General features: G+C 38.2%; 1 protein-coding gene across 1 annotated transcript in view; it reads left to right on the top strand.

The window, feature by feature from the left end:
• Nucleotides 1-27,452, top strand: part of LOC107596018 (calcium/calmodulin-dependent protein kinase type IV-like) — a 47,696-nt gene that overhangs the window by 11,226 nt on the left and 9,018 nt on the right. Inside the window, exons 2-6 of the mRNA XM_016286619.1 lie at nt 10,699-10,777; nt 11,729-11,791; nt 12,034-12,116; nt 12,592-12,664; nt 26,883-26,973. Of these exons, the coding sequence (XP_016142105.1) occupies nt 10,699-10,777; nt 11,729-11,791; nt 12,034-12,116; nt 12,592-12,664; nt 26,883-26,973 (389 nt within the window). The remainder of the gene's footprint in view (nt 1-10,698; nt 10,778-11,728; nt 11,792-12,033; nt 12,117-12,591; nt 12,665-26,882; nt 26,974-27,452) is intronic.

Here is a 27,452-nt window from a genome sequence, read left to right as displayed (position 1 = left end):
CAGCATAGCAGTGATATGAAAAGCCATGTTTCTGAATGACAGAACCTAATGATGCCATGTAGACAGAGAAGAGAAGTGGTCTAAGAACTGAGCCCTGAGGCGCCCCTTTAGTTAGATGTTGCGACTTGGACAACTCACCTCTCCAAGATACTTTGAAGGACCTATCTGATTGGTAAGACTCAAACCACTGGAGTGTGGTTCCTGAGATGCCCTTTGCCAATAGGGTTGACAGGAGGATCTGGTGGTTAACCGTGTCAAAAGCAGCGGATAGATCCAGCAAGATAAGTATTGAAGATTTGGAATCCGCTCTTGCCCATCTTAGGGCTTCAACAACTGAGAGCAAGGCAGTCTCGGTTGAATGTCCACCTCTGAAACCAGACTGGTTGCTGTCAAGGAGGTTGTTCTGTGAGAAAGGCACACTCTAAAAAATGCTGGGTTAAAAAGGGACAAACCCAGCTATTGTGTTGTTTTGACCCAGCGGTTGTGTCAAAACAACCCAATAGCTGGGTTTGTCCCTTTTTAAACCAGCGCTGGGTTATATTTAACCCTGCATTTTTTAGAGTGCAGAGACTTGGTTGAACACAGCTCATTCAAGTTCTCTAAAAGAGATGGGTTAAGGGTGGGTTTCTTGTGGGGTTATACAAGCCTGTCTAAATGTTGAGGGAAAAACACCAGTGTGAAGGGATATGTTAATGATGTGAGTGAGTGCAGGTACAACTGCAGGAGAAATGGCTTGAAGGAGATGAGATGGAATAGGATCAAGCGGACAAGTAGTAGGATGATTAGAAAGGATAAGTTTTTAGGACCTTTTGTATGTGCCAAGGTGTTTTTTAGCAATTTCTTTGTGATTGCTGGGGTGTTCTGGATGGTTGTTAGAGTGTTGCAAGCTTATTATAGGTGGTTACTTACTGCTCTAAAGAGCCCACTCCAAATCTTTATGATATTGTGGTCTCTATATATGACCCAGGTCCCTTCATTCATGTAATTGATAGGATTTTTAAATCTATTTTGTGGTCCGCTAGGTGAAAACTGGACGTCTGATCTTAAACTATCATTCATGTGGCATAAATGGTTCTTAATGTGTGCTGAGGTTTAATAATTAGGGTTATGATTTAAGTATAAGCAGCATTAGTGATGTTTGCCTTATAGGATAGTATAACTTTAATTTTATTTCATTTTTAGCCAGTTTAATACTTCAACTTCAACTTATTTATTTCAGTTAAAGGAAACATTTCTAATTTTCATGTAATTTTTATACGTTTAAGATTTTCATTTAATATTTATATTTGATTTGATTTAAGCTTTAATTCAATGACCGAAAATGACTATGAATAGTTTTAGTGTAACAACATTACATTGCAACACAATGACATCAATTCCTTGAATGGACAGACAAATAAATACATACAAACATACATACATAAACAAATTAAAAAATAATGCCGAAATAAAGAAATGCATACAGGTTTGGAACAACATGAGGGTTAGTAAATTATTTTAGAATTTTTATTTCTGAGAGAACTATTCTTTTCGTCATATTTGTGCTTTAGATCAATCTCTAACAAAAATCTGTAACCCAGTGCTAAACTAAGAATGCCATGAATAGAGATTTAAAGAAGTTCATACATTAGCATTACCGGCTCATAGTTGGCTGATCATTTTGGAGTGCATTGGCATAGATGCTGGACTCTTGTAAAATGGGGCCAGATGCAAACCGCCCAGGTCCTGAAGAAGGCAGAATGAGCTGAATAATGAAGCGTACCATACTCCCCAGAGAGCTACTCTTCCCCCCTCTCACACACATACTCTCTCTCTCTTTCAGTCTCTGTTGTGATTATATAATGCTCGGAAAGTATAACAGGAGCAGCTTGTGTAACATACACTTCCACACTGACTCAGCTATGCATTAAGTGCACGAGAACGCTACTGTTAAGAATGTATTTGACGCATGCGGTTACAGTGAGAAAGCCACATTCATCCAAAACATTATTTACAGTTGTACAGTATCAGCACTACAGTTAGATCAAGATTACATTAATACACATAATATGTTTACAGTTGCAAACCTTTTGCATGGAATTGTTGCAACTGAATCATGATCCAATTGAATTTAGTGGAAGAAATTGAAACAGCCTTATTTATGCAATAAAATATTATTGTGAATATGGTCCTAGCTATGTGTATTTTAGCATAACTGCAATGCTGCATTGACCAGTCGGCATTCAGAACTGGAACTATCCATTTTGGAAAAAAAAAATTAGAGGGGGGTCATCATATGCCTTTTTTATTTGAATGTTTTTTGATTAAATATATTTATTATTTAATATGTTTTTATTAATATATTGTAACTTTTTTTATTATGTTCCATGAGTTTCACTTATAATGTAAAAAACAAACAAACAGTCATATATTTGCAAAACAAGATTATTTTTGGCCGCATCACCTCGGGTCTGCATTATTTTCTAATAATTCAATGGACCGGAGTCAATTATTCCGCTTATACTACAGTTACCACACCTCAACAGATTGTTCAGATGATGTATTTCAAGACATTTGTCAGGTTTTTGTCCTTAAAACGCTCTTGTGAGTAGGATTAATTTCTTATGCATCTCATCTCACGCCTCCGTTGCTAATTCCTAAACATAATTTTAGGATTGAGCCATTGATAGCAGACTAATGCAGATAATAATGAAGTTATTAGAGAGAGAGAGAGAGAGAGAGAGAGAGAGAGATTAAGTGTGAAATACCGGAGTCTGTGCAACAGTGTTCGGCAGCAGCGTCTCTACTAATAGCAAAACTGTAAGTTCTTCTTCAAGAACAGCGCAGTTATTACCTCGCTTATGAAAAATGTCGTGTAGCTTTTAAGTTGCTCAACTATTTTACTGATAAAAATAATCACAGCAGTGCTGAAAACATGTTTCCGTGTGAGTGTGTGTGTGTTTGTAATGGAGAGAGAGCGGGAGAAAGAGAGTATGTGCTTTCCGTACATAATAAAATTTGATTTTGTGGCAAAAAAAAATAAAAATTTAAACAGCCCAGTAGTATAAATAATTAAAAAATACAAACAAACAAAATAAAACAAAATATTCTGACATATTTAACCTGCATGTCATGTGAACATTAACTGATATCAAAGAACCATGAACATAAGAATGTGTTGTTAAATTATTGAAATTGTTCAATAATTGTTCAGCTGACAAAAATGTTTAGGAATCTCACTACACATTATTAGTTTTTGGCCTTTGAATTTAAATTCAAAGGACAAGCACACAACTTGTGAAACCAGAACTGTCATGGGTAAAATGGGACGTCTGGTAACCCTACTTCTGAGAATTGTCATAAAGCTAGTTTTTGAGCTTGTTGCCTGAACATTTCCAAGTTCCACGTGCAGATCATACCATTACATGTTATTACATTTTGTTAATGATCTAAAAATGGTGGACACATGTACACATGGTGCTGTAGTGTGCTAGACTGTGCAGATTTGATAATCAAAGCCCCCTGAGATTAATCATCATCACCTCATATGTGTTTCATAATGATCTGCCATAACTGGTGGATGTAGTCATTTCCCCCTCTGCGTATCTATGTCTCATTCACAATGTGATATTATTAATATGATGAATATTGGTTGAGTTTGAGCTGTTAATAGTGAATGTGGTTTATGATGGGAAGGACTCCCATCTGCCAGCCTGTTTGTTTTTTAAAAGGAGTGCACTACGGTTCACTCTATCAACAGGCTTTTTCATTTTCTGTTTCCCAGAACACGATTTGAAAGTTCAGGCTTGGTGGATCTGAACTACTCTTAGTCTCTGACGGCTCACCCATAGAGAGTTTAGAGACTATATTGTACACAAGAATAGCAAAAACTTTCTTAAAACAGTAAGCTGAAATTTGATTTGCAGACTTTTTGTAATTTCCGGAAGTCAGAGTATACAAGTTTTTATCCATCCACCCGGTAAACAAATTATGTTTGCAAGTTGTTGGTCTGCTATGGCTCGTGGGCGATTCTTGGCCAGAATATGCAGGAATGTGGACCAGACTTAATGCTGATAGTTAAAAGTTTTGCTGCAAGACCCTTTTGATCTTAATAAAAGAGTGATAATTCTGAAAATAATATACTTTAAAAGAATATACTTAAGTGTGAACTGAATGTTTCGGGCACTTAATTGCATTTTAATTGCAGTTAAATGAAAATCTATTATAATTTAAATTTCTATTTTATGAAGTTAGTTGAACTTTAAAGTGCCATTTTTTGAGCCACTTATATACATATTTATTTAAATTACAATTACTTCTCTTGTCTTTTATAGTTGTATACAGTGTACTGCCAAATGTACTGACAAGCACTTATGGTAAAGCAAAATATACTTTCATTTCTATTGAAACTTGTATGTCATGTATTTAAATACATTTTAATTACACATCTGTAATGATGAAGTTGCAACTTATAACAGTTAAAATATATAAAGTGGCCCTATTATGCCATTTTTAAGGTACCTAATATTGTTTTGGGAATTTCTTACAATAGGTTTACATGCATGGAATGTCAAAAAATGCTTTCGCTTTCTCAAAATATGCACTATAGATACACTGATCTATAATGACTGGATTGCTCATTGTGTTCTATACTTTTTCTATACTTTTTTATAGTCTACTTAAGTGTGTTAAGAACTCTAGTGAACTCTCTTTGAGTAATACTATGCTATCTGCAAGTACAGTTTAAAAAAAAAATTACAAATATACTTGTAAGATTTTGAAGTACACTCGATTCAAAACAATGAAGCACACTACTTTTTCAGAAGGGGAGAGGAGCACTAAACACATTACTCTGATCTTGTGCCTGGTTTAGCTTAAGCTAATGCTATAGTCAGTTATCAGCTGTTTATTGTCCTCTAGGTCTTGTGCTAGTAGTGACCACCACAAAATACCTTATTTTTGTAATTTAGTTGTAAGCTGCATTTTCGAAATTAGTTACCGCTCCTGGACAACTCTGTTACAAAACTGTCTAATCACCTAAAAATTAAATGCCTCTAATCTAATGCAAGTGGTTAATCAAACAATGCTAAATAGTCCAGTTGGGAGGTAATGAGATGGAAATCCCTCTAGCATCTCATTCCAAGGAGTGAATGCTACAATAGAAGGAGGTTGACTTCATTAATAGAGACAGAGTGACTTATCAGTGGAGGATTTATTAAGATCTCAACTAATCATTTATCCTGTGCTAAAGATAAGACAGTTTTGCATGAAATTTAAACTAAATGTGCTTCCAAAACATCTTCTCAAAAACGTTTTAACATAAATAAATACATACTTACATACAGTACATATACATACAGTACATACACATAAATAAATTACCCTGGGTCAACATAATCATGGATTATCTTGTTCCGTTGTCATTGACAGAATGAAATCAGAATTGACCCTATTTAACTTTTTAAACATATGTTCCATTATTTTGCAAAAAGAGGTCTTCATTAATTTTTCACTAAAATGCTACCCCTGTTCACTGTTCACAAGGCAATAAATAATGTTAACCAACAGCTAAATAGCTCATTATGGTGCAGTTCATTTAAAGTCAAGTATAACGTCAATTGGTCACCAAAGATATTTGCAGGTATGCAGACCTGGTGTCTTGCTGTATCTGTATGTTTGTGTTAGGGTTATGTGTATTGTGTTTTGAATGACTCCGTGACAGACACTTAGGAGTTGAAGTGGCCACTCCATTTCCTGTCATTACCCTGCAAGCCGAGGATCCTCATTAATATAGAGCCTTCTGTCATGTCTTTTTATTAACTTTCAATGATTAAATGAACTGAAGCATTATGAGTCCCAATCACGGGCTAAGGATCAGAGGCTTGATCTTTATAGCAAAAATTTGACATCATTAAAAAAATCCATATGCATCAAGCCCACCACCACTTCCCTTTTCCATTAATTTTATGGACACTTCCTTTAACTCTAAAACAAAACACAATACAATGCATAATTCAAAATATGGATGCAACACCTATTCCAAAAATAAATATGGAAAATTATTTCATATTAACACAGTACATTATTGTTACAGACATTTCTTAGACTATAGATTCAAAGTATAGGCTAACTGAGTACAATTACTCATAGACTTTAAGTCTAAGTGCTAAGGATCCAGAGAAAGTCTAAACAGGGTCCTCTATGCACAGAGGTACTTTGCTAATTGCCAGCTGATGTTGGCAGGTATATGAATTCTTTCAAATGTGGTTATATAACCAACTGAAGTCAATATTTTTGGAACCTGCATGGGGATTATGTGGAGCAGATTGGAGCCGTAAGCCGGTTCCTACACTCGCCTGATGTCTATTCACATGTAGAGTCAGTGGGAGTTTACGGTCAGCATAGAGAGAGAGAGGGAGGGGATCTATAGCTGCGTGGATCTGGCATTGGTCTCCTAATGAGTACCCAGATGCTAGTTCTTGGACACTGAGGTGGCCTCTCTGCTTTAATTGCATTAGCCAAGCTGTCCACCCAAATGTCATTTATTTGTACACTGGACACTTTCCAGCTGAGATGCTTGTTTGTAACTGCTGGCTGTTGCTTGCTTCCAACATATTGCACTGGTGCTGTGCCAGTGAAATACCGTATTAAGTGATCTGATTATGAATCAGATATTAAGAGAATGAAAGCTCACAAAGCTAAACAAACAACTAGTTGTGGGCGCTTGCTAGGGTATTGCTGTCCATTTGCTCGAATGTGCTTGGTGTGATTCTGAGTGGTTGTAAGATGATTGTATTCTGGCATATGTTAAAAGAACACACTCCCAAGTCATTAAATGGATTTATTAATTACACTGTGAAAAAACAAACAAACTAACTAACTAACAAACAAATAAATAAATAAAATTATTTAAAAAAAAAACACTGCTGTGGTTGCCAGAACTTTACCGTAAAAGATATGATAGCAGCATTTTAGGTTTTACCGATTTAACTTAAATTTACAGTAAAAAGCTGTCTTAACTGATATAATGTTAATATACCAACTTATTGAAGTACTAATATCTGTTTTGTAACTTTGTAATGCACTGACAACTGATAAGACAAAACTAAGAAGAAATAGAGAATTCTGGGAATGTCAATTGATGGGTTTTCACTGTAAATTATACAATGACTAGTTTAGAAAAACTAAATTTAACAGTGTTTTACTGTAAAACTACATTGAATGTAAGGTTAGATTTTTTTTTACAGTTAACGGAAACTTACTGTTAACAAATCACATTTTTTTTTCCTGTAGAATTTTTACAGTCTTTTACCGTTAAAATCATGATAATTTTTTTTACAGTGTAGTTTAATAACTAGTGAGAAAATGTATGTAATGTTGTAGCAGCAGTGATGCAATACAGGTAGGGCTGTCGCTAACGATTATTTTGGTAATTGAGTAATCAGACGATTATTCTCACGAGTAATCTGATAATTATATATATATTTTTTTTGTGGTAAATAGACCTAAGCAAACAATAGCTTTTAAAATTACTTAAAAAATACATATATATAATAGCAATGTGGCAATATTAATTCGTTCAAATAAAGTATCAAAAGCAAGTAATAATATGGTTTTATTGAACAAAACTGGTAAAATTAATCTATTATTAACAATAGAGCTTATGTACATTACGCATTATAACAAATGACTGCAGAGAGCACCAATGGCCTAACGATTGTTTTTACACTTTGCAGCACAATCTAATCCTTGTTTAATATTGACTAAACAACATTAAATTCAAATGTACACTTAATGCTACAGCCACTGTAACTTGAATATGTGGACATCAAAATGTGTAAGTTCAGAGCGAGGGTTTACATTTTTATTTTGAAATCACAGTTAGAGAGTAATGGCTTATTTAAAGAGCTTGTGTTTTGGTACAGTGCATGTTGTAATGTATATTCTACAGAGGATCAGATCAGTGGTTTAGTGTCTAGGGTCTGTAGGGAAGGAAAATGGAAGTAATTAAGGAGGTACGGTTGCCCAGGTGTACCAGCCAATGGTGACACTGCTCTAAGGTAGGGTTAAGTAGGACAGGCCATGCCACTCATAGAAATACTTAACTACAGTGACATCCTGTTTAGAATTCACAGATTGAATATAGAATTATATAGTTTGAAAATAAAAATGTATGGCACCACAAGGAGTAAGATCTTAAAACACTTTTTTTGTACGAAAGAAACCCTTTAGTGCTTTAACAAAAATGTGAGCTGATATTTGAAAGCTATTTTGTTGTACATTTAAAAGCACACATTAGCTGCATCACAAATGATGCTCTATAGACTATGCATATATATATACTTTGTACTTCTGCACTATGTAGTCAACTCAAAATTCAAACTCAAGTGTATGAATTATATAAGGTTATTTTGGCATTCATAATCAGAGTCTGATAGCTCCTCCCCCTTCACTACGTAGTTAAAGCTGCGAATGATTTTTGACAGAAATTAATACTTTTATTCAGCAAGGATGTGTTAAATTGATCAAAAGTGACAATAAAGACTTTTACATTAAGACAAAAAAAATAGAATAAATTCTGTTCTTTGAACTTTCTATACATCAAAGAATCATGAAAAAAATCATAGTTAATATGAATACATAAATACATGAAAATATGAAGTAACCAGTGGCGAAGCCAGGATGTTTTCATAGGGGTAGCCAGGGAGGGGCCAACAACCAGTCTGGGGTGTCACAGAAATCTTCATTATTTCAATATAAAAATGTGTTTGACTATAAAGTACTGGACTATTTTACTGCTTAAAACACAAATAACTACCTATATATACCGATATAAATTTTTGGTCATACCGCCCAGCACTATTGTTGCGCCCTCAATAGGGCTTAAAGCATCATGGCAGAGCATTGAAGTCGACTAGTCGATTAGTCAGTGCAATCCCTAACTTGTGCATTAAATTACAAAAAAATGACATATCAGCTTGCGCCTTATATTATGATTTCAAATAGCAGAATATTTTAGTACATGCAATTGAGAGACTGTCAGTCCTGTGTCTTGTGTTTTCCTCCCCCACGTGCTCCATGTCCTAGTTTCTCCCATGTTTCATTGTGTTCCTTGATTTCAGGTGTTCCCTCATTAGTTCCAGGTGTGTCTCGTCATTCCCATAATTAGTCCCATAATTTAAGACCTTTGTGTTTCCATGTCTAGCGTCCGGTATTGTTCGTCTACCCAGTACTACATGTGTGTTCCCCGAGGTTTGGCTAAATAAATACTGTTATTTATATTCTCCTTCGTCTCCGCGCTCCTTCGTCTCCTACACAGCAGCAGTTAGCGTGACAGAATACCAGACCAGCAAAAAGGGAGCAGCACCTCTTCTCCCTGTGTTTTTTTTCCCGTTTTTGAAAGTGTTTTTGTTTTCCGAGGTCAGGCCTCCTGCACTGTCTGCTCCGCCATTGGCCTCCTGAGTTCCCTACTCCGCCATGGCCTCCCCTCCTGCACTGTCTGCTCCGCCATGGCCTACTGAGTTCCCTACTCCTCCATGGCCCCCTGAGTTTCCTGCTCTGCCATGGCCTCCTGAACTGTCTGCTCCGCCATGGCCTCCTGAACTGTCTGCTCCGCCATGGCCCCCTGAGTTCCCTGCTCCGCCATGGCTTCCTAGTCTGCCTTCTCCGCCATGGCGCCCTGAACTGCCTGATCCGCCAGGGGTCCTGGAACGGGTACCACTCTGGAGGCCTGCCATCCAGTGTAAGCCAGTCCTGAGGGGCCTCCAGAGCGCCCCCCCCTGTTGTTGTGTGGCACGTGGATGCGCCTTCGGGGAGGGGGGAGTAATGCCAGTCCTGTGTCTTGTGTTTTCCTCCCCCACGTGCTCCATGTCCTAGTTTCTCCCATGTCTCATTGTGTTCCTTGACTTAACTGATGACAAAACTACAACGTTGTATGCTCATAGTTTCTTGTACGCTTTATTTATTATGAAGTGATATAGAGCGTGTGCTGCATATTCGCGTACAGTTGAAGAGTGTGTGCTGTGAGCACAGTAAAACGGTTGACAGGACAGGAAAGTTTGTTTTTCTAAGTTTTACTGACATATAGCCTAACAACATCTCATCAGACCTTAGTTCACTGGTGTTCTACTAAAGCTCATTTAACACCTGTACCTTTTCCGCGCTCTTTTGATTGCGCTTGGCAGTGAGGCAAAGTATGAATAGTCTGAAAAGTCTCCTGTTTGTTAGGGTCGTAAAGAGATACAGCGGTTCCGCATCTTAATAAATGCATTTCTTGTCAAGAAAAAATAGACAAAAACTGCAGTTGTGAGTGGGGTGGCCAAGCTTAGGTAAACTCTTTACAAATTGATAATAATAAGAAATGTTTCTTGATCACCAAATCAGCATATTAGAATGATTTCTGAAGGATCGTGTGACTCTGAAGACTAGAGTAATGGCTGCTGAAAATTCAGCTTTGCCATCACAGAAATAAATTGCATATTAAAATATATTAAAATAGAAAATACTTTTTAAAAATGTTAATAATATTTCTGTTTTTACTGTATTGCAATGAAATAAATAAATGTAGCCTTGGTAAGCATGAGAGAATTCTTTCAAAAATATCTTACCAATCCCAATCTTTTGAACTGTAGTGTATTGGGGATAAATGAGCCCCATTCATTTATGGAATACAACTGAATTGTTTGTAACTGAGTAATTTGCTTTTTCTCTCTTTTGCAGGGGAGCCACATCAGTGGTGTTCCGATGCCGTCAGAAAGGCACCCAGAAGCACTATGCTGCGAAAATGCTGAAAAAAACTGTAAGTGCACTGACACATTTTTCTCCACGTTACCAGGCTTTGTTCTCTTGCCTTTGTTCTGCCTCGTATAGCCAAGGAGTTTCTGGTCAGGACTTCCTTCCAGCTGCTAAGATCTTAAAGACCTCACTGTTGTTGCCTTCCATTTCTCACTCTGATGCATAATAATTAACATACGTTAATAGATAACGTAATAATTGCTGTCAGCCAGAGCTGTTTTCCGAGCAGTACATACATTTCTATTTACACCATCATTTGTGCTTTTTGTGCCTGTGTAGGGAATACTAAGGCTATCTTAAACCTCTCTAATGCATTTGTAATTCTGTTACTTCTGTGCTATAATATATAGTGCATTACATTGTTACACATGTTGTGTACATTGTGCAAAGTTACTGCAAAAACTACTAAAGGTGGCTGATAGAGAAAAACTAGAATGAGAATAACAATAACAACATGAACAAAGTTTTATTTAAAATTTTTTTATGAACAGCAAGCAACAACATATATATATATATATATTATATATATTATATATATATAACAAGCACTTGTGCTGCTTTTACAAATTTCTTTAGCTCTGTGGTAGTACCTCAGGTGTTTTTTAACTAATAATATATAAAATGGTACCCCTGTGAAAAATAAGTTATTATTATTATTATTATTATATTTTACACAAAACTTTAATTTAGCTTTTTAATTTCCTCACCCTCAAATCGTTCGAAGTTTTCCACGACATTCTAATTTATTGAGATGCACCTGTATATGAAAGTCATTTTGCAGAATGGCCATTAAATGTTCTTGAGGAAAAGTGCTTGGTTTACTTTATTATTTTTTTTAGGTTTTTCCTTCTGCAGTGAGTTGATGTTGCTATTACACTTTACTTGATTGTAATGGCTTTATAATTGTGCACCTTGTTCACTTTGTACTCAGACAATAACTTTGCTGTTCTTGCAGGTTGACAAGAAGATTGTACGAACAGAGATAGGTGTATTACTGCGCCTCTCTCATCCAAATATAGTAAGTCTAAAGGGGCAGTTACATTTTCACAGCCTAAAATATGCATAAATCTACAAGAACACTCGCTTAGATGTTCATCCTGTCTCTGCAGTACTGTCTGTGTTTGATTTAGCAAGCTCTAGTTATGCAAATGTTAGTCAGACATTATAGCTACCGTAGTCTACATTAATAATAAATCATGTATTGTTTTTGAATTCCTCCAGTGAAATGCCCTCTCTTTTTTTCATGCTGTTTTCTGTCAGATCAAACTGAAGGAGATCTTTGAGACCCCTGCGGAGATTAGTCTCGTGTTAGAACTTGTTACCGGTGGAGAATTATTTGACAGGTCAGTTCACCATGGGGGTAAAGTGCTACATGCAAATAATGACTGATTAAGTTGTGAACTCCATGCTGTGCATTGACACTTTCCCCCAGAACTGTAATTAAGGGTGTTTGCTAAGGCAACAATCACTATTTCTATTGCTCATACTTACAGTTAGAGTTTTTCATGAGCCCTAACTTGTTTGTGCTACAGATATGACACATTGATGAGGAAAGCAAGTAGACTTTTCGACATTTAATGGATGATAAAATGGGTGATGGAGAATCTCATGAAAACATTTTGATGCCATTCAGAATTAATGGAGTATATCATGCCACATTTAATCAGAAAATGTATTGAAAAAAAAGTAATAATAATAATAAAAATATATATAATATACATGCTAAGGCTGGAAAATAATGAAGTGAAAATTGGATAAAGAGTCAGATACTCAATATGGAGTTACACTGGAGACCAAATGGTGCCTTCCATTTTCCAGGGTGGTGGAGAAGGGCTACTACAGCGAACGAGACGCCGCTGATGCAGTTAAACAAGTGCTGGAGGCGGTCGCGGTGAGTGTCTCACACTTTACGTCTGAAAACTGTTTTCTTCTTCTGCTCTTTCTTTTGCTTTTCCTGAACTAGCAGTGAAATCGTGAAAACTAAAAGTATTAAAAGATTTTTGTTAATTAAAATAAATTAAGTAAACATAAAGAGTGATATGGAAAGAGTGATAAGCAAAAGTGACATAACAATATGACAAATTTAATTGAAATTAAAATATAAACATAAAAGCTAATTCTAAATATTAAAAAAATAATGCATAGATGTTGGTATAAAAATTGTCTTTGATCTTTCAAGCTGTTTCATGGCACTCAGCGGGTGTTGCATGCATCAGTCCAAAAGCACTTAATTAAAATGTGCCCATCCATAAAAAAAAGTTTCTCACATGGCTCCGGGAGGTGAACAAAGGCCTTCTGTAGCAAATCGATGCATTTTTGTAAAAAAAATATCCATATTCAAAACGTGATAATCACTTTTATCTAGCTTGCACTCACTGTTGTAAACGGAAGCAGCTCGGGGGGGATGACGTATGAGGACGGCTTTGCGCATGCGCCGCTCAGAAGTGACGCACGTGGAAATGCAGCGGAGAGATCAAAACAAAACAACGGTCAAGAATTAGAAGTACAAAACGAGGATTTGTAAAGAAGAATGTCAGAGGATTTAGATATAAGCCAAGAGGAGACTGGTTTTCCTTTGCTAAAGTTAGGAAACTTTTGCTCCTGTAAACAAACGTTGGTTTTCACGAGACTCACCGGCGCATGCGCAACGCTGACCTCATACGTCATGCTCCCGGAACTGCTTCTGTGTACAACTGCTGGCGCAAGCTACATTAAAGTGATTATTACATTTTGAATATGGATATTTTTCTTACAAAAACGCATCGATTCGCTACAGAAGGCCTTTGTTCACCCCCCGGAGCCGTGTGAGACACTTTTTTTTATGGATGGGCGATTTTTATTTAAGTTCTTTTGGACTGAAGCAATGCAACACCCGCTGAGTGGCATTAAACAGATTGAAAGATCAAAGACAACTTTTAATATAACTCCGACTGGATTCGTCTGAAAGAAGAAAGTCATATACACCTAGGATGCCTTGGGGGTGAGTAAAATGCAGCCTAATTTTCATTTTTGGGTGAACTAACCCTTTAACCCCAGGTTATTGTTGTTCTAAACCCCGCTTTAAACCCTAGGTAAAGATATGTTTCACACTTGTAATGTAGAAGCGAAGTTAGCACCACTTTTTACCAGGGTTATGAAATGAAACCCTGCTCTGAAGCAGGGTTAGCACCGCTTTTGCCGAACTTGTACAGTGTGAAATGATGTGGCGTTAACATGTTACAGTTCTTATCAACAGACACCCAGTCCTCGTATTCAGTGTTACAGAAACACTGCGTGTTGTATAAGCAGCCATTTCAGTGTTTGAGAGGAAAAATGTCAAATGGTGACAGAAAACACATGAATTAGAGTGAAGATTCTTACCTTTATATTCCACTGAAAAGTCCATTCTGGAAAACTGAATAGTAGGTACTGTTGGCAATATATTTTATGAGGATTGACAATGTAAACACATCACATACTGTATTCATCTAATCAATGACACTGACTCTGCAAATATGCAAATTGGAATGTTAACCCAGGGTTTTGGAACAGTGTACAGGGTGAAACATCAGTTTATGAATAACCAAGATTTATAGTTAACCCCGGGTAAATTATGAGAAGTGTGAACCATGAAGCATGATAACCTAGGATTCAATTTACCTGACATATAGAAAAACCAAGGGTTAACTATTTGAAGTGTGAATAGACCTTAGTCATTTCTAGAGACTATAAATCATGAAGACTTGGGAGTGAGTTCTTTTGACTTGGGCCATTATTAGAATATTGAAATACCCTTAGCAACCACTCAGAAAACCCTAACAACCAGTGATACTGTATATCTCATGCAAATGTATCTTAGGCTTTAATATTTACGCTTACAATATATACATTAGTTCATCAGTGAAACAATCATTAAATGGAAAGAGAATCCTGTTTCCAGTATGAAGTCATCATAAATGGATCTAGATTGGTTATGAAGACCACAGGAGACCATTTATTGTTTTTTCTTCTTGAATGGGCAAGCAATTCTACTATATTTCTCCCTTTCTCTCTCTCCCTCCCTCCCTAACCTTCCTTGTGAGGCTTATTTTTATCATTTACTATACAGTGGGTACGGAAAGTATTCAGACCCCCTTAAAATTTTCACTCTTAACAATCTGTGTTTTTCTGTCAATATGGGGTGCTGTGTGTACATTAATGAGGAAAAAAATTAACTTAAATGATTTTAGCAAATGGCTGCAATATAACAAAGAGTGAAAAATTTAAGGGGGTCTGAATACTTTCCGTACCCACTGTATATCTTGTGCATGCAGTTTCTGTTTATATCCATCATGTATCCATGTGCTTTAGTGATATAGGTGCCTGAATTCGAAAGTAGGCCTGTTCTTCATCTGTGTGAATGTATTTTAAAAGCATTTTTGTTTAAAGTGTGTTCTCCACCACTGGCTCTCACTTTATCAAAGATGGCGGTTGCCAAGGAGATAGTAAGAAAGTGGGCAAATTTCTCATGGGCTGGATTCAGTTGGTGGGCTGCAATAAGAGAACGCCAACTCTCCAGCTCCCACCGGGGCATAAAATAGAGCAGAGGAATGGAAAAGTGAACGCTGTGAGTTCCTTTTGAAGTGACCCGCCTTTTCAGGGAGCGTTTTTTTAACGTGTTATCATGTGAAGAGTTTCACAGTTTCCCTCACAACAGCAGAATCTGTGTGTCTGTCACATCAAAGCCAGCTGGTTGTGTGGCATGCCTCTGGATCTGTGTTTTGTAGATTTCTGCCAGTCTGATTGGCTGGGGCGTCCTCAGTGGCTTGGGACTTTGCAATATCTTTGCCGTTTTCCTTTTGAAGTCTGGAGCTCTCGAAGGTGATGTATTTTTTGAGAAATCTGATTTATCTATTGAGAAATTTGAGAATCTTTCTTGCAGAGAAGGTTTGAAACTAGTTGATGCCACCAAGTTGATTCTACCTTGTCATGGCAGCATATAACATATTACTGTTTGAAATGGTTTTTGTGGAATATTGCACACTGTTTCACTTACTACTTAAAGTTACGGTAGGCAGGACACACTTCATACTATAGAAGTCCTTTTCTGCCACATACAGTATTAAAAAATAAAAAGGTCAGAGTTTACTTTTGACTGAACATTTCACAATTCAGACTTTTTTTCCCTCAGAATTGCAAGTTTATAACACAATTCTGAGTTTATATCTCACAAATTTAAGTTAACATCTTGCTATTCAGACTTTTTTCTCGGAATTGTTTATATTTGCAATTCCAGCTTTTTTCCCCTCAAAATTGTGAGTTTATAATAACGTTTTTAATCTCAGACATTTTTTCTGTTACAATACATTTTTTTTTATTTTTTTAATCTCAGTTACAACTTAAATATCTCACATTTTTAAGTTAAACTCAGAATTCTGAGAAAAAAATCTGGATTGCAATATGTAAACTCAGTATTCTGGAAAATAATGGTCTGAACTGCGAGAGATAGACTGTGGAAATTCTGTGGATAAAATGTCATAACTGCAAAATTGTAACTCAAAATTGTGAGATATAAACTCGGAATTGCAAGAAATTAAGAAATTAATTTGCAAATAAACCAGGGTTTTGACAAAACATTTTTTCATCTACATTATTAATCAGGATATTAAGATAATTTCATAATAAACAATGTTATAATTGTAAAACTGATTTGTAGATGGCAAGGAAAGACAACTAAAACTTTGAAATGACTAGTTAACTAAAGAAAACCCTAGACTAGTTAACTTTAGAAAACCTTAACCCCCATACAATATCTTTTAACTGTCACATGACCCTCTGCCATACATAGTTATCTAAATGTAAAAATAATAATAGCCTGATAAAACATCAAAAGTTTTTTAAGTTTATTTAATTATCTGTCTAGAAATACTGAGATTGAATTATTGCATAAAGTAAAGATAGAATTTGCAAGAGGAAAAAAATACTCAAGAAATATAAAAGCAGATATTCAAAACATATTCAATAATACTATACCAATGAATAATTAAAGATATACATATGCACACATATACATCCATCCATGCATACACAAAATATACATCCTATACACCCTAAACATCCACATTATATTCATTAAAGGGGTCATATTACGTTGCTAAAAAGAACATTATTTTGTGTATTTGGTGTAATGAAATGTGTTTATGCGGTTTAAGGTTAAAAAAACACATTATTTTCCATATAATGTACATTATTGTTTCTCCTCTATGCCCCGCCTTTCTGAAACGCGTCGATTTTTACAAAGCTCATCGGTCTGAAAAAGCGAGGTATGCTGTGATTGGCCAGCTATCCAGTGCATTGTGATTGGCCGAATACCTCAAGCGTGTGACCGAAATGTTACGCCCCTTAACATACTGTGATGACGTTAATACACAAGTCCTGCTACAAGACTCTGCTCGTGCACATCCCATCATCGGTTCTTTTTTAGCAGTTCAGTCAATGTACCGTTAGGAGTAACTGAATAACTCAGGATATTGGTTTATTTTCACGTCAGAGGGAGTGTCAGGCACGTTTCTAAACCGAATAACTTAAGTAATTTGTGGATTAGTGCGTACTGGAGACGCGAACGATTCAAAACGTAGACATGTGGGGGCGTGTTAGAACGAGCCATTTTAGGTAGGTGTGGTTGATGCTTAACTTTATAAAGAATATCTCTTTGGATTTGAGACTTTAGTTTTTGCAAATTTACAGATTTTCAAGCACCAAGAGCTTGTAACACTTCAAAGGGAAAGGAAAAATTGAAATCGCATCATATGACCACTTTAAACAATCTAATACCAAAAGGAATAGCAGAACTAGCATAAAGTTTTGTCCTTGCTTTGAATAATGTCAAATTACTTTTCTTCCTAAAGAAGCCGACCAGTTTTTTCACCCCTGGTTGGTGGAAAAAGATCACGAAGTGGATGATCATTCTGAGTCATCTCTTGTATTAATTTGATGGTGGATTGCTCTCTCCGACCTTGTAAATCAGCTAGATGTATTGATGTGTAAGTAAAACTCTCAATAATTCGTTGTGCTCTCTTCTGCATGCTTTCCAGTAAAGCTGCTTGCTTTTTTGTACAACCAACTAACAGCACATTTGCATACTCTAGACAGGGTCTTAGTAGGGAGCAATACATACTGACTAAATCATCAGCAGAAGCTCCATGTTTCGCAAACACTGTCAAAAAGTTGTTTGCAAACACTCGTCAATATGATAATTTCCATTTAGTTGATTGTCAAGATGATACCCTAGGTATTTTGATCATAATACCACAGGAACCTCCCAGTGTGAGTAGTGGTGGTTGTGTTGGATTTTTTTGCAAAACACATCCTTATTTCGACAAATTTGTTTCCATTTAGGAGCATTTTGTTATTTTGTGCCCAGGTTTCCAAAGCAAGTGCCTCCATTTCCATCTTTTTGTCTATTTCTATGTCTTTTAACTTTAAAGCTCGTGATATACCAATATCATCTGCATATAAACTGTGTCCATTGTATCACTAAAAATTACTTCACGGATTGACATGTGAAGTAAAAACATATATGGTGACAACTCCACCTTGGGGCACCCCTGATGTCACAAATTTCCATGCACTGCTTTCACCGTTTGCAACCACCCTTTGTCGTCTTCCTGTTGTGTAGCTAAACAACCAAGCCAACAACTGTGGACAGAGGTTAAGTGTTGTTAAATGCTGGAAAAGCCTTGCATGGTCGACTCGATCAGATGCTTTTGACATGTCTGCCAATAACACATGGACCATAGTTGGTTTTTGAGAGTCTGTCTCCCCTAGCCATGTATGTATATTCTTAACCAAACCAATCAAAAGCATTGCTTTTTATAGCAAGTTAGATTTTTTTATCAGTCATTCAAGGTTTGTCAAATGGTTTAACTTTCCTTTGCAGTGGCATGCATATTTGCAGAGCTGTCTGGATGCGAGTATTAAAAATCTCCACTTTTTTCTTAACATCCTCAGCTTCATACACAGGCGACCATACACTGTAATGGCCATACACTGAGCAAGGGCTTCTCTTCGTCTTTGGTAACATGTCGACCCACTCTATATTCCTTCTTCTTAACGTTGTTTTTACCAATAGGGCCATCAACACTGTGCAGTGATCACTTGAACCAACTATTTTCCTGTTTAACACTGTAAAGCTGCTTTGACAACCAGTAGTGTATGTGCGCTATACAAATAAAGGTGACTTGACCAACTGGAGCAAGCACGCTTGGAGCACTATAGTTGGTATTGAGGTTTGTTATAATCAAGTCTAAAATAGCCTTTCCTCTGTTGTTTTCCTTAACAATCTGTTTAAGATCTGGATGACTGCTAATAATGGACTTGATAGGTTGTAGGTTATAGTCTACACAAAGGATTATGCCGGCTTGAGGTGATTTCAGCTTTACTATGTCAATAGTGCTGATAAGATAATCTATAGCTTTTTTGTCGCAGTTCTTCCTCATTTGCCCAAGGTGGCTGATAGAATAATCAAATGACAAGAGGCGAGACTGTCATAGTTGTATCCATTTACATTCTATATTTTCTCTCTCCTCTCTCTTCTTTTATAGAGATTACTGGATACATAAACAGCTGGGCACCCCCTCTCAGTTTTGTTCTTGAAACTCTATCTTTCCTAAAGAGTTCATAACCTTTAACATCCAGGATTTCATCTGGGATGTTTCATGTGCCCATGTCTCTGTAACACTAGCAATCTTGACTCCCTTTGTTCTCAGCAAAAGTTCAAACTCATCTTTCTTATTAATGAGTGATCGAGGATTATATAGATGTGGTAGATCATAGGCAGTTATATCCTTAGATGTTTTTACTTATCTTACCTTGCAATACCATCCTACACAACTCTTGCGAGATTTACACAGAAATAATGAAATGAGTGAAGGCTAATTCACACCTCACCAACAGACGCCAACCAACACCAACAATCACTGGACTACAATACCTTGCTACTCATACATTCCATGACCCGACAAACTCCAATTTTTCAGTCTGTGAAAACAAGCACGACTAATGTTAACAGACGCCAACTGGGATAACACAATGATCCGACAAAACCCGTCAAACTTTTTGTAGCCGTTGGTTGGCATTGGTCGGCGATGTGAAATAGGCTTTAAAAAAGCCAGAAAACTAAACTTTGAAAATCATAAATTTTGCAGTTCCATTTGGAGCCACTTCACCTTTAACTGTGTTGACATAAATAAGAGGCTAGTTGCTAAAATAATCTTCATGGCGTGGGGACACAGAGCTACAGCTACCACCTGCTCTTGTCAAATGAGAGGAGGAAGTGAAAGAGAGAGATGATGTTCTTTATGTGTGTCAGCTCCACTGAGTTTTGAACAGGATGGAAGTATTCCCCTTGGACCCCAGTAAAAGATAATACTCCTTCATTTCACCATAATAATTGGTGTTGGGAAGCTGGAACACTGTACTGCTCCTCCTCTGAGGAATCATTCTGCAGCTCTATTGCAAACAAACCAGTTGGAATGCTTTTAAACTAGGGACTGTGGTGAATCAGCCTTCATATGGGCAGTCATGCATAATAGTTTGACAGTTAAGAGATGTACTTGTCAGTATAAAGTTGGATTTTTCCTCTGTCAGTGATACATGGGAGAGCACTTGAACCTGACAATCCATGTTTAGAGATGACAGATGTGGTGTGAGACTTTAATGGGCCTTTTGGAAGCTTAGCTTAGCATGTTTAATTGTAAACCAAAGTAAATACTCCAAATAATGATAAACAAACTAGATTAAAAAAATCTGTATTGTTGCAGATAAAAAAAGATCTGCAACAATGTTGTAAGTGCCTGGCAGGGTGTTGCTATGTAGTTGCTAGAATGTTCTGAGCAGTATTAGGGAAAGTTATTTTTAAAAGTAATGCATTACAATATTGCGTTACTCCATAAAAAAAGTAATTGTGTTACTTAGTGTCACGAATTCGGTCCATGGACTTCCGTTTATTCACCACCAGAGGTCACCCTTTCCATTACATTGACTCTCACACAACTCTCTACACTGGATGCGGCGCGACAAATCCCCAACAGAACTGCTGCGGTGTTCTATTTGACATATTGAAACAAATTTCAAACGATTTTCAACGGTCGCTTTGTTGCATCCATTGCACTACGCTTTTGCGGTGCAGACACTGTGTTACTCACCTATCGAGAAGAAAGCAACCTCGGCGTCCGATCCAGGCCTTCCCCTCCTTGAGTTCTCTCCATGTCACGGAATGCCAGGAGAAAACAAGATTAGATCCATGTGCAGTAAGTTTATTAAAACAACAAATAATCCAAAACAGAACAAAAACTAGGCAAAAGGTAAAATTCAAAACACAGGGAACAGAAAACACGACGTAACTCAAACAATAGTGCAGCCAAGACAGACAGTGAGAGCATGCTATAAGTAGTGATGAAATGATGAGTAAATTGCCAACAGGTTAATGGGCCTTTTGGAAGCTTAGCTTAGCATGTTTAATTGTAAACCAAAGTAAATACTCCAAATAATGATAAACAAACTAGATTAAAAAAATCTGTATTGTTGCAGATAAAAAAAGATCTGCAACAATGTTGTAAGTGCCTGGCAGGGTGTTGCTATGTAGTTGCTAGAATGTTCTGAGCAGTATTAGGGAAAGTTATTTTTAAAAGTAATGCATTACAATATTGCGTTACTCCATAAAAAAAGTAATTGTGTTACTTAGTGTCACGAATTCGGTCCATGGACTTCCGTTTATTCACCACCAGAGGTCACCCTTTCCATTACATTGACTCTCACACAACTCTCTACACTGGATGCGGCGCGACAAATCCCCAACAGAACTGCTGCGGTGTTCTATTTGACATATTGAAACAAATTTCAAACGATTTTCAACGGTCGCTTTGTTGCATCCATTGCACTACGCTTTTGCGGTGCAGACACTGTGTTACTCACCTATCGAGAAGAAAGCAACCTCGGCGTCCGATCCAGGCCTTCCCCTCCTTGAGTTCTCTCCATGTCACGGAATGCCAGGAGAAAACAAGATTAGATCCATGTGCAGTAAGTTTATTAAAACAACAAATAATCCAAAACAGAACAAAAACTAGGCAAAAGGTAAAATTCAAAACACAGGGAACAGAAAACACGACGTAACTCAAACAATAGTGCAGCCAAGACAGACAGTGAGAGCATGCTATAAGTAGTGATGAAATGATGAGTAAATTGCCAACAGGTGATAACGATCAGAACAAAACGACAAAGCAAAGGACTATGGGAAACTGAGTTCAAAACATGAAACACATAAACAGGAAGAGCGCCCTCAAGTGGCCAGTCCAGGGCACCACAACCAGACACTGTGACACTCCAGCGCTGGAAAGCTGATCCGATATTTACACGGGTCCTACTTCTTGCCATATTGCCTTAAGCCTTCTTTTGTTCTGCAGACGTTTTTTCTCTTTTGTTTTTTATCTACCATCTCTATCTTTCTGTTGCTCGGCTCGGACTGAACGCTCTCTCCTCCACATCATGAGTAGTCACGCCCCTTACTGCTGATGAACTTTGTTTTGCTAGTCGGCCCGAATCAGTTTTCTAAAGCGTTTTTGAAAAATCGCTTACCCCACCTTTAAACGATGCTGAAAAGGATAGTCCACACAAAAATTTAAATTCTGTCATCATTTACTCACCCTCATGTTGTTCAAAACCTGTATGAGTTTCTTTCTTCTGTATTTTAAAGAATGTGGGTAACCAAACAGTTGCCGGTCCCACTGACTGACTTCATTTATACAGGTATGGAACAACATGAGGGTGAGTAAATGATGACAGAAATTTAATTTTTGTGTGAACTATCCCTTTAAGCAGTAACATTGCATTTTTTCTGTTTGATAAGAGAATTGTGTTGTTTTGTGTCAGATATTGTTTTGTTGGAGTGCTCCCTATTATACCTTGACATTTGTAACTTTTAGAGATTTTAACAAGTAAATTTAATTCATGTTTCAGAAGTAAATAGCAGGGCAGCAAAAAATAGCATTTAAGATTGAGGAAATTTTTTTTTTATCAGCTGTGCATGAGAACCAACATATAACATGGCTTTTGTGCCACACAAGTTACACATCAAATTAAACATGAAATGAAGAACATCGCATATGTCTTGTAAAAACTGTATTGTCTTGTAAAACGTACAAACGTACAATAATCTTTTTTTTTGTACCTTCAAAAGTAATTTTTTACAGTTTACAAGAAAGAAAACAAATGTCATGTTACATAATATAGGTGTCATCACGACTGTAAATGGTGAAACTTTTAATATTTTAAGATGATCAAACTTTAATCGTAAACCTTTAATGCATAAATCATTGAAGTTGTCACGATATCAGTCAGCTCTCACTATGGACTACATTTCCCACAAACCCCGCACCTGGAACTAATTACACACACACACCTGTTGTCTATCCGGAGCACTAAAGGTTGCTCTCACACACACACTCACGGCGAATTATTGATTATGTTGATGATTGTCTGTCTGTTCACTTCTGCTCCGTGCCTAGCGATTCCTGAGCCTGAGTCTAATCTGTCTGTTCCTGTGTTTTGACCTTCTGACTTTGTTTGACTTCACTGTGACATTAAAGCTGCACTTGGATCCGACCCTGCCTTCTCGTATCCTAACAGAACCAGCGAGGATCCAGCAGCCGTGTCTGGCCGCTCCGATTGAGGATGGAGTTGGCAAAAGAACTGGTCCATCTATGACAGGGAGCACAAACCCTCGAGGACCATATCCAGACCTTTATAGACATTGCACACTATGCAGACCTGCCGGATTTTATGCTGATTGACTTTTTTGCTCATGGACTAAATGAGCCACTAAAAGCTCCCCTTGTCCGGGATGGTCCTCGTGGATCACTGGCCCAATTTATGGATTATGCGCTTCTGGTGTCTGGATCTTCATTCACTGTGGGTGAGGCCGATCCCGTTCCTGTAATGCTCCCTTGCAGAGATTCATCCCGTCACAGCTAAGGAACCAGAGCCGTGTCCGTCCATGGCTGTTCCCCTTGAATTGACCACAAAACGCCCGAGGTTGGTCTCCAGTGTGGAGGATCCCCTGCTGAGATCGGTGCGAGCGGCTGGTGTGTCCGTGTTCTCAGCGCTGGTAGCCCCTCTAAGCTCAGCGGCGGCGCCCACTGTAGGAGAAGCCGAGGAGGCGACACCCGCTATGGACCTTCCAGAGGTGGGGGCCATTGCTGCAGAACCTCTCAGGGAAATGGCATATGCTCCAGCTCCCCTCACGGTGGTGAGTCCTATTCCTGAACTGTCTGCTTGGCTGAATTCTACCGATAACTCTGATTTTGATCTGTCTGCCCGTCCTGTCACGACTACGGAGGTTGTTTGTGAGCTCACTGACCGTCCTGTCACGGCTATGGAGGCTGCTTGTGAACTCACTTCCTGTCCTGTCATGGCTACAGAGGCCGTTTGTGAGCTCTTTGCCTGTCCTGTCATGGCTAAGGAGGCCGAGTATAAACTTTTCGCCTGTTTATTTGTGGATAAAAAGACTAATTATGAAGCTGTGTTCCCTTTTGTCCCACCCAACCTCCCTCTCCCTCCTCCTCTGCCAGTCATGCTCTTTGTCCTGTCTCCGCTGTTCTCTGTCTGTCCCTTAGGTCATCCGGCAGGGGTGGTTAGCGTCAGGATTTGCCTTGGGACGTTCAGCCTCCAGCCGCACCAGAGTTGGAGGATTCCAGATCTCTGGTTTCAGCCTTCGAGGCCTGGACTCTACTAAGGTCCTTCGATCAGTTGATGTCACCTTGGCTCAAAGCTCCCTTGTCTCCACCGTGGTCCGTCAGTCCACCAGCTCCGCCGGGCTTCCTTGTCCCGTCAGCTCCGCCTTGGTCGTTCGTCGACCCGCCCTCGCCTTAGGACTACACTCCTCCGGCTTTGCCTCATCCCTCTGTCTCTCTGGCTCCGTTGGGCTCCTCTCTCCCTCCGGTTCCGCCTTGGTCCTCGGTCGCTCCAACTCCACCGTGGCCTTCCGGATCCCCGTCTGCACCTCGGTCGCCAGAGCCGTCGGCTCCATCACAGCCCTCCGAACACTCAGTGTCACCCCAGCTATACGGCGCTCCACCTCCGCCTTGGGCTCCCCTTCCCTCGGTTCCGTCTCCGTCGGTCGGAACTCTAGTCTCTCCATCATGGCTCCTCCCACCATCGAATCCACCGTGGACTATGAATTGGAAATTCTGGTTTGAGCGTCTGGAAGCCGCTCTTAGGCGATATCAGTCAGCTCTCACTATGGACTATGTTTCCCACAAGCCCCGCACCTGGAACTAACTACACACACACACCTGTTGTCTATCCGGAGCACTATAAAGGTTACTCTCACACACACACTCACGGCGAAGTATTGATTATGTTGATGATTGTCTGTCTGTTCGCTACTGCTCCGTGCCTAGCGATTCCTGAGCCTGAGTCTAATCTGTCTGTTCCTGTGTTTTGACCTACTGCCGTTGTTTGACTTCGCTGTGACATTAAAGCTGCACTTGGATCCGACCCTGCCTTCTTGTATCCTTCCTTCCGTAACAGAAGTAAACATATTTTAAATATTTTTTTTCAAGTTGTCATAAAAAACCATGACAAAGAGGACAGATGTATAGAATAATGAATAAGTGTTAAAACACTCATAGTGGTTGTAACATCATTGTAACATATTTTTAAGTACTTGTGGTAATAATAATTATATATACAGTCATGGCCAAAAATATCGGCACCCTTGGTAAATATGATCAAAGAAGGCTGTGAAAATTAATCTACATTGTTAATCCTTTTGATCTTTTATTTAAAAAAAATCACAAACATCTAACCTTTCATTGGATAATAAGAATATAAAATGGGGGGAAATATCATTATGTGTATAATGTATTATATAATGTATTTTTTTTCCTGAGCTCAAAAATAAAAAATTATAAATACAACAAAGACAGGACAAATACAATACACACATCAAAGAAACATATAATGTTTGAGGAATATCAATTCAGTGTCAAGTTTGGGTGAAGGGATGAGGCGAGGACTCAATTGCAGGAAGTTTGGGCACTTTATTAGCAAAAATAAAACAAAAACTACCCCGTGGAGGGAAAAAATAAACACTACCGGCAGCTTGGCTGGGCAGGGCAGGGCAGGGCAGGAACAGGCAAGGTACACAATAGCACTGGCAACGAACTGGCACAGGACTGCAAACACAAGGAGAATAAATAGGGAACAAACAAGGCAGGTAACGAGGGAGGACAGGAGGGGCAAATGAACCATTAATTAAGAACAGACAGGAGAGCACATGGCACACAGAAACAAACAAAACAAAAGCCACGTTCTCACACAAAACAAGACATGAACACGCATAACCCTAACCCTAACCCATGACAACATGAAAGCACACGACTGAAGAAAACCCGAGCTACACAACACAAGACAGAACATAACATAAAAGCACGTGGCCGATGTAAACACGAACCGTGCACTAAACAGAAAACAACGTCACGAGCACGTGACCAATGAAAACATAAGCCAAGCGCTCACAAAACACACGAGATGAGAGCGCATGGCGAGTGAATGAACACACAAACCGTGCGCTCACACAAGAAACAAGACATGGAGCATTGCTCAAACCCTGACACCAGACCGAAACCGAACTAGACATAAGTGGCAGAATGCAAACACCACGCTCCGAACATGAAACAAGGCATGCAGAAAAGAGAGTGCACGGCCCGAGGACAGTCAAGACCGCACGCTCACACAAGGACAATACAGGAGTGTCAGGGCTCTGTCACAAAACCAAGAATAAAGTAGACTGAGGTGATAGAACCCTGACATACAGTGCTGCCTTGTCAGCATTGTAAAACAAAAACAGCCTATGAAATATATTCAGAACAGCATGGTCATTACTTTAATTTTGCTCATTATCAGCCAGGCCCAGACTAATTTACCAACCACAGAGGAGATTCCCATATGAATTTAAAAACTATAAATATTATTACACACATAATGGTGAAAGCAACACATGTTAATTAGTACCACAATGTACAGTCACACGTATCTGTGTACACCTCAGATTAATAAGAGGCAACCCCCTGTGTCTACATGTCTGTTTGCAGTACCTGCATGAGAATGGTGTAGTGCACAGAGACCTGAAACCTGAGAACCTGCTGTACGCCACCTCAGCGCCAGATGCTCCGCTCAAAATAGGTAAGGCTGGCTTTTCATTCGCCTGATAGGGGAACTGCAGTTTAGCTAAACTTCTCTTGCAGGCGGTTTAACTAGCAAACATGATCCTGTTGTACAATAAAGGATCATTCATTTTCAGCTTTAAAGGAGGCACAATCTCGGGCATTATTGGGGCTTGTTCATAGTTTACGGATTTTAACAAACTCCTAAGCTGAAATATTACTTCAAATATAAATATAAATATAACTTCAAAATGTGAAAATGTGACTTAATGTCATGAAAAAAAAGTAATTATATATACAGTATATATATATATATATATATATATATATATATATATATACAGTGGTGTGAAAAAGTTTTTGCCCCCTTACTGGTTTTTTAATTGTTTGCATATTTGTCACACTTAAAAGATCCAGATCATCAAACAAATTTTTATATTACACAAAGATAATGCAAGTAAATACAAAATGCAGTTTTTAAATTATGTTTTTTTTTAT

The sequence above is a fragment of the Sinocyclocheilus grahami genome, unplaced genomic scaffold (assembly GCF_001515645.1).
Source record: "Sinocyclocheilus grahami isolate Dianchi unplaced genomic scaffold, SAMN03320097.WGS_v1.1 scaffold212.1, whole genome shotgun sequence".
Classification (NCBI taxonomy): Eukaryota; Metazoa; Chordata; class Actinopteri; order Cypriniformes; family Cyprinidae; genus Sinocyclocheilus; species Sinocyclocheilus grahami.
The sequence above is the reverse complement of the archived record's forward strand: the minus strand, read 5'-3'. Positions and strand labels throughout refer to the sequence as shown.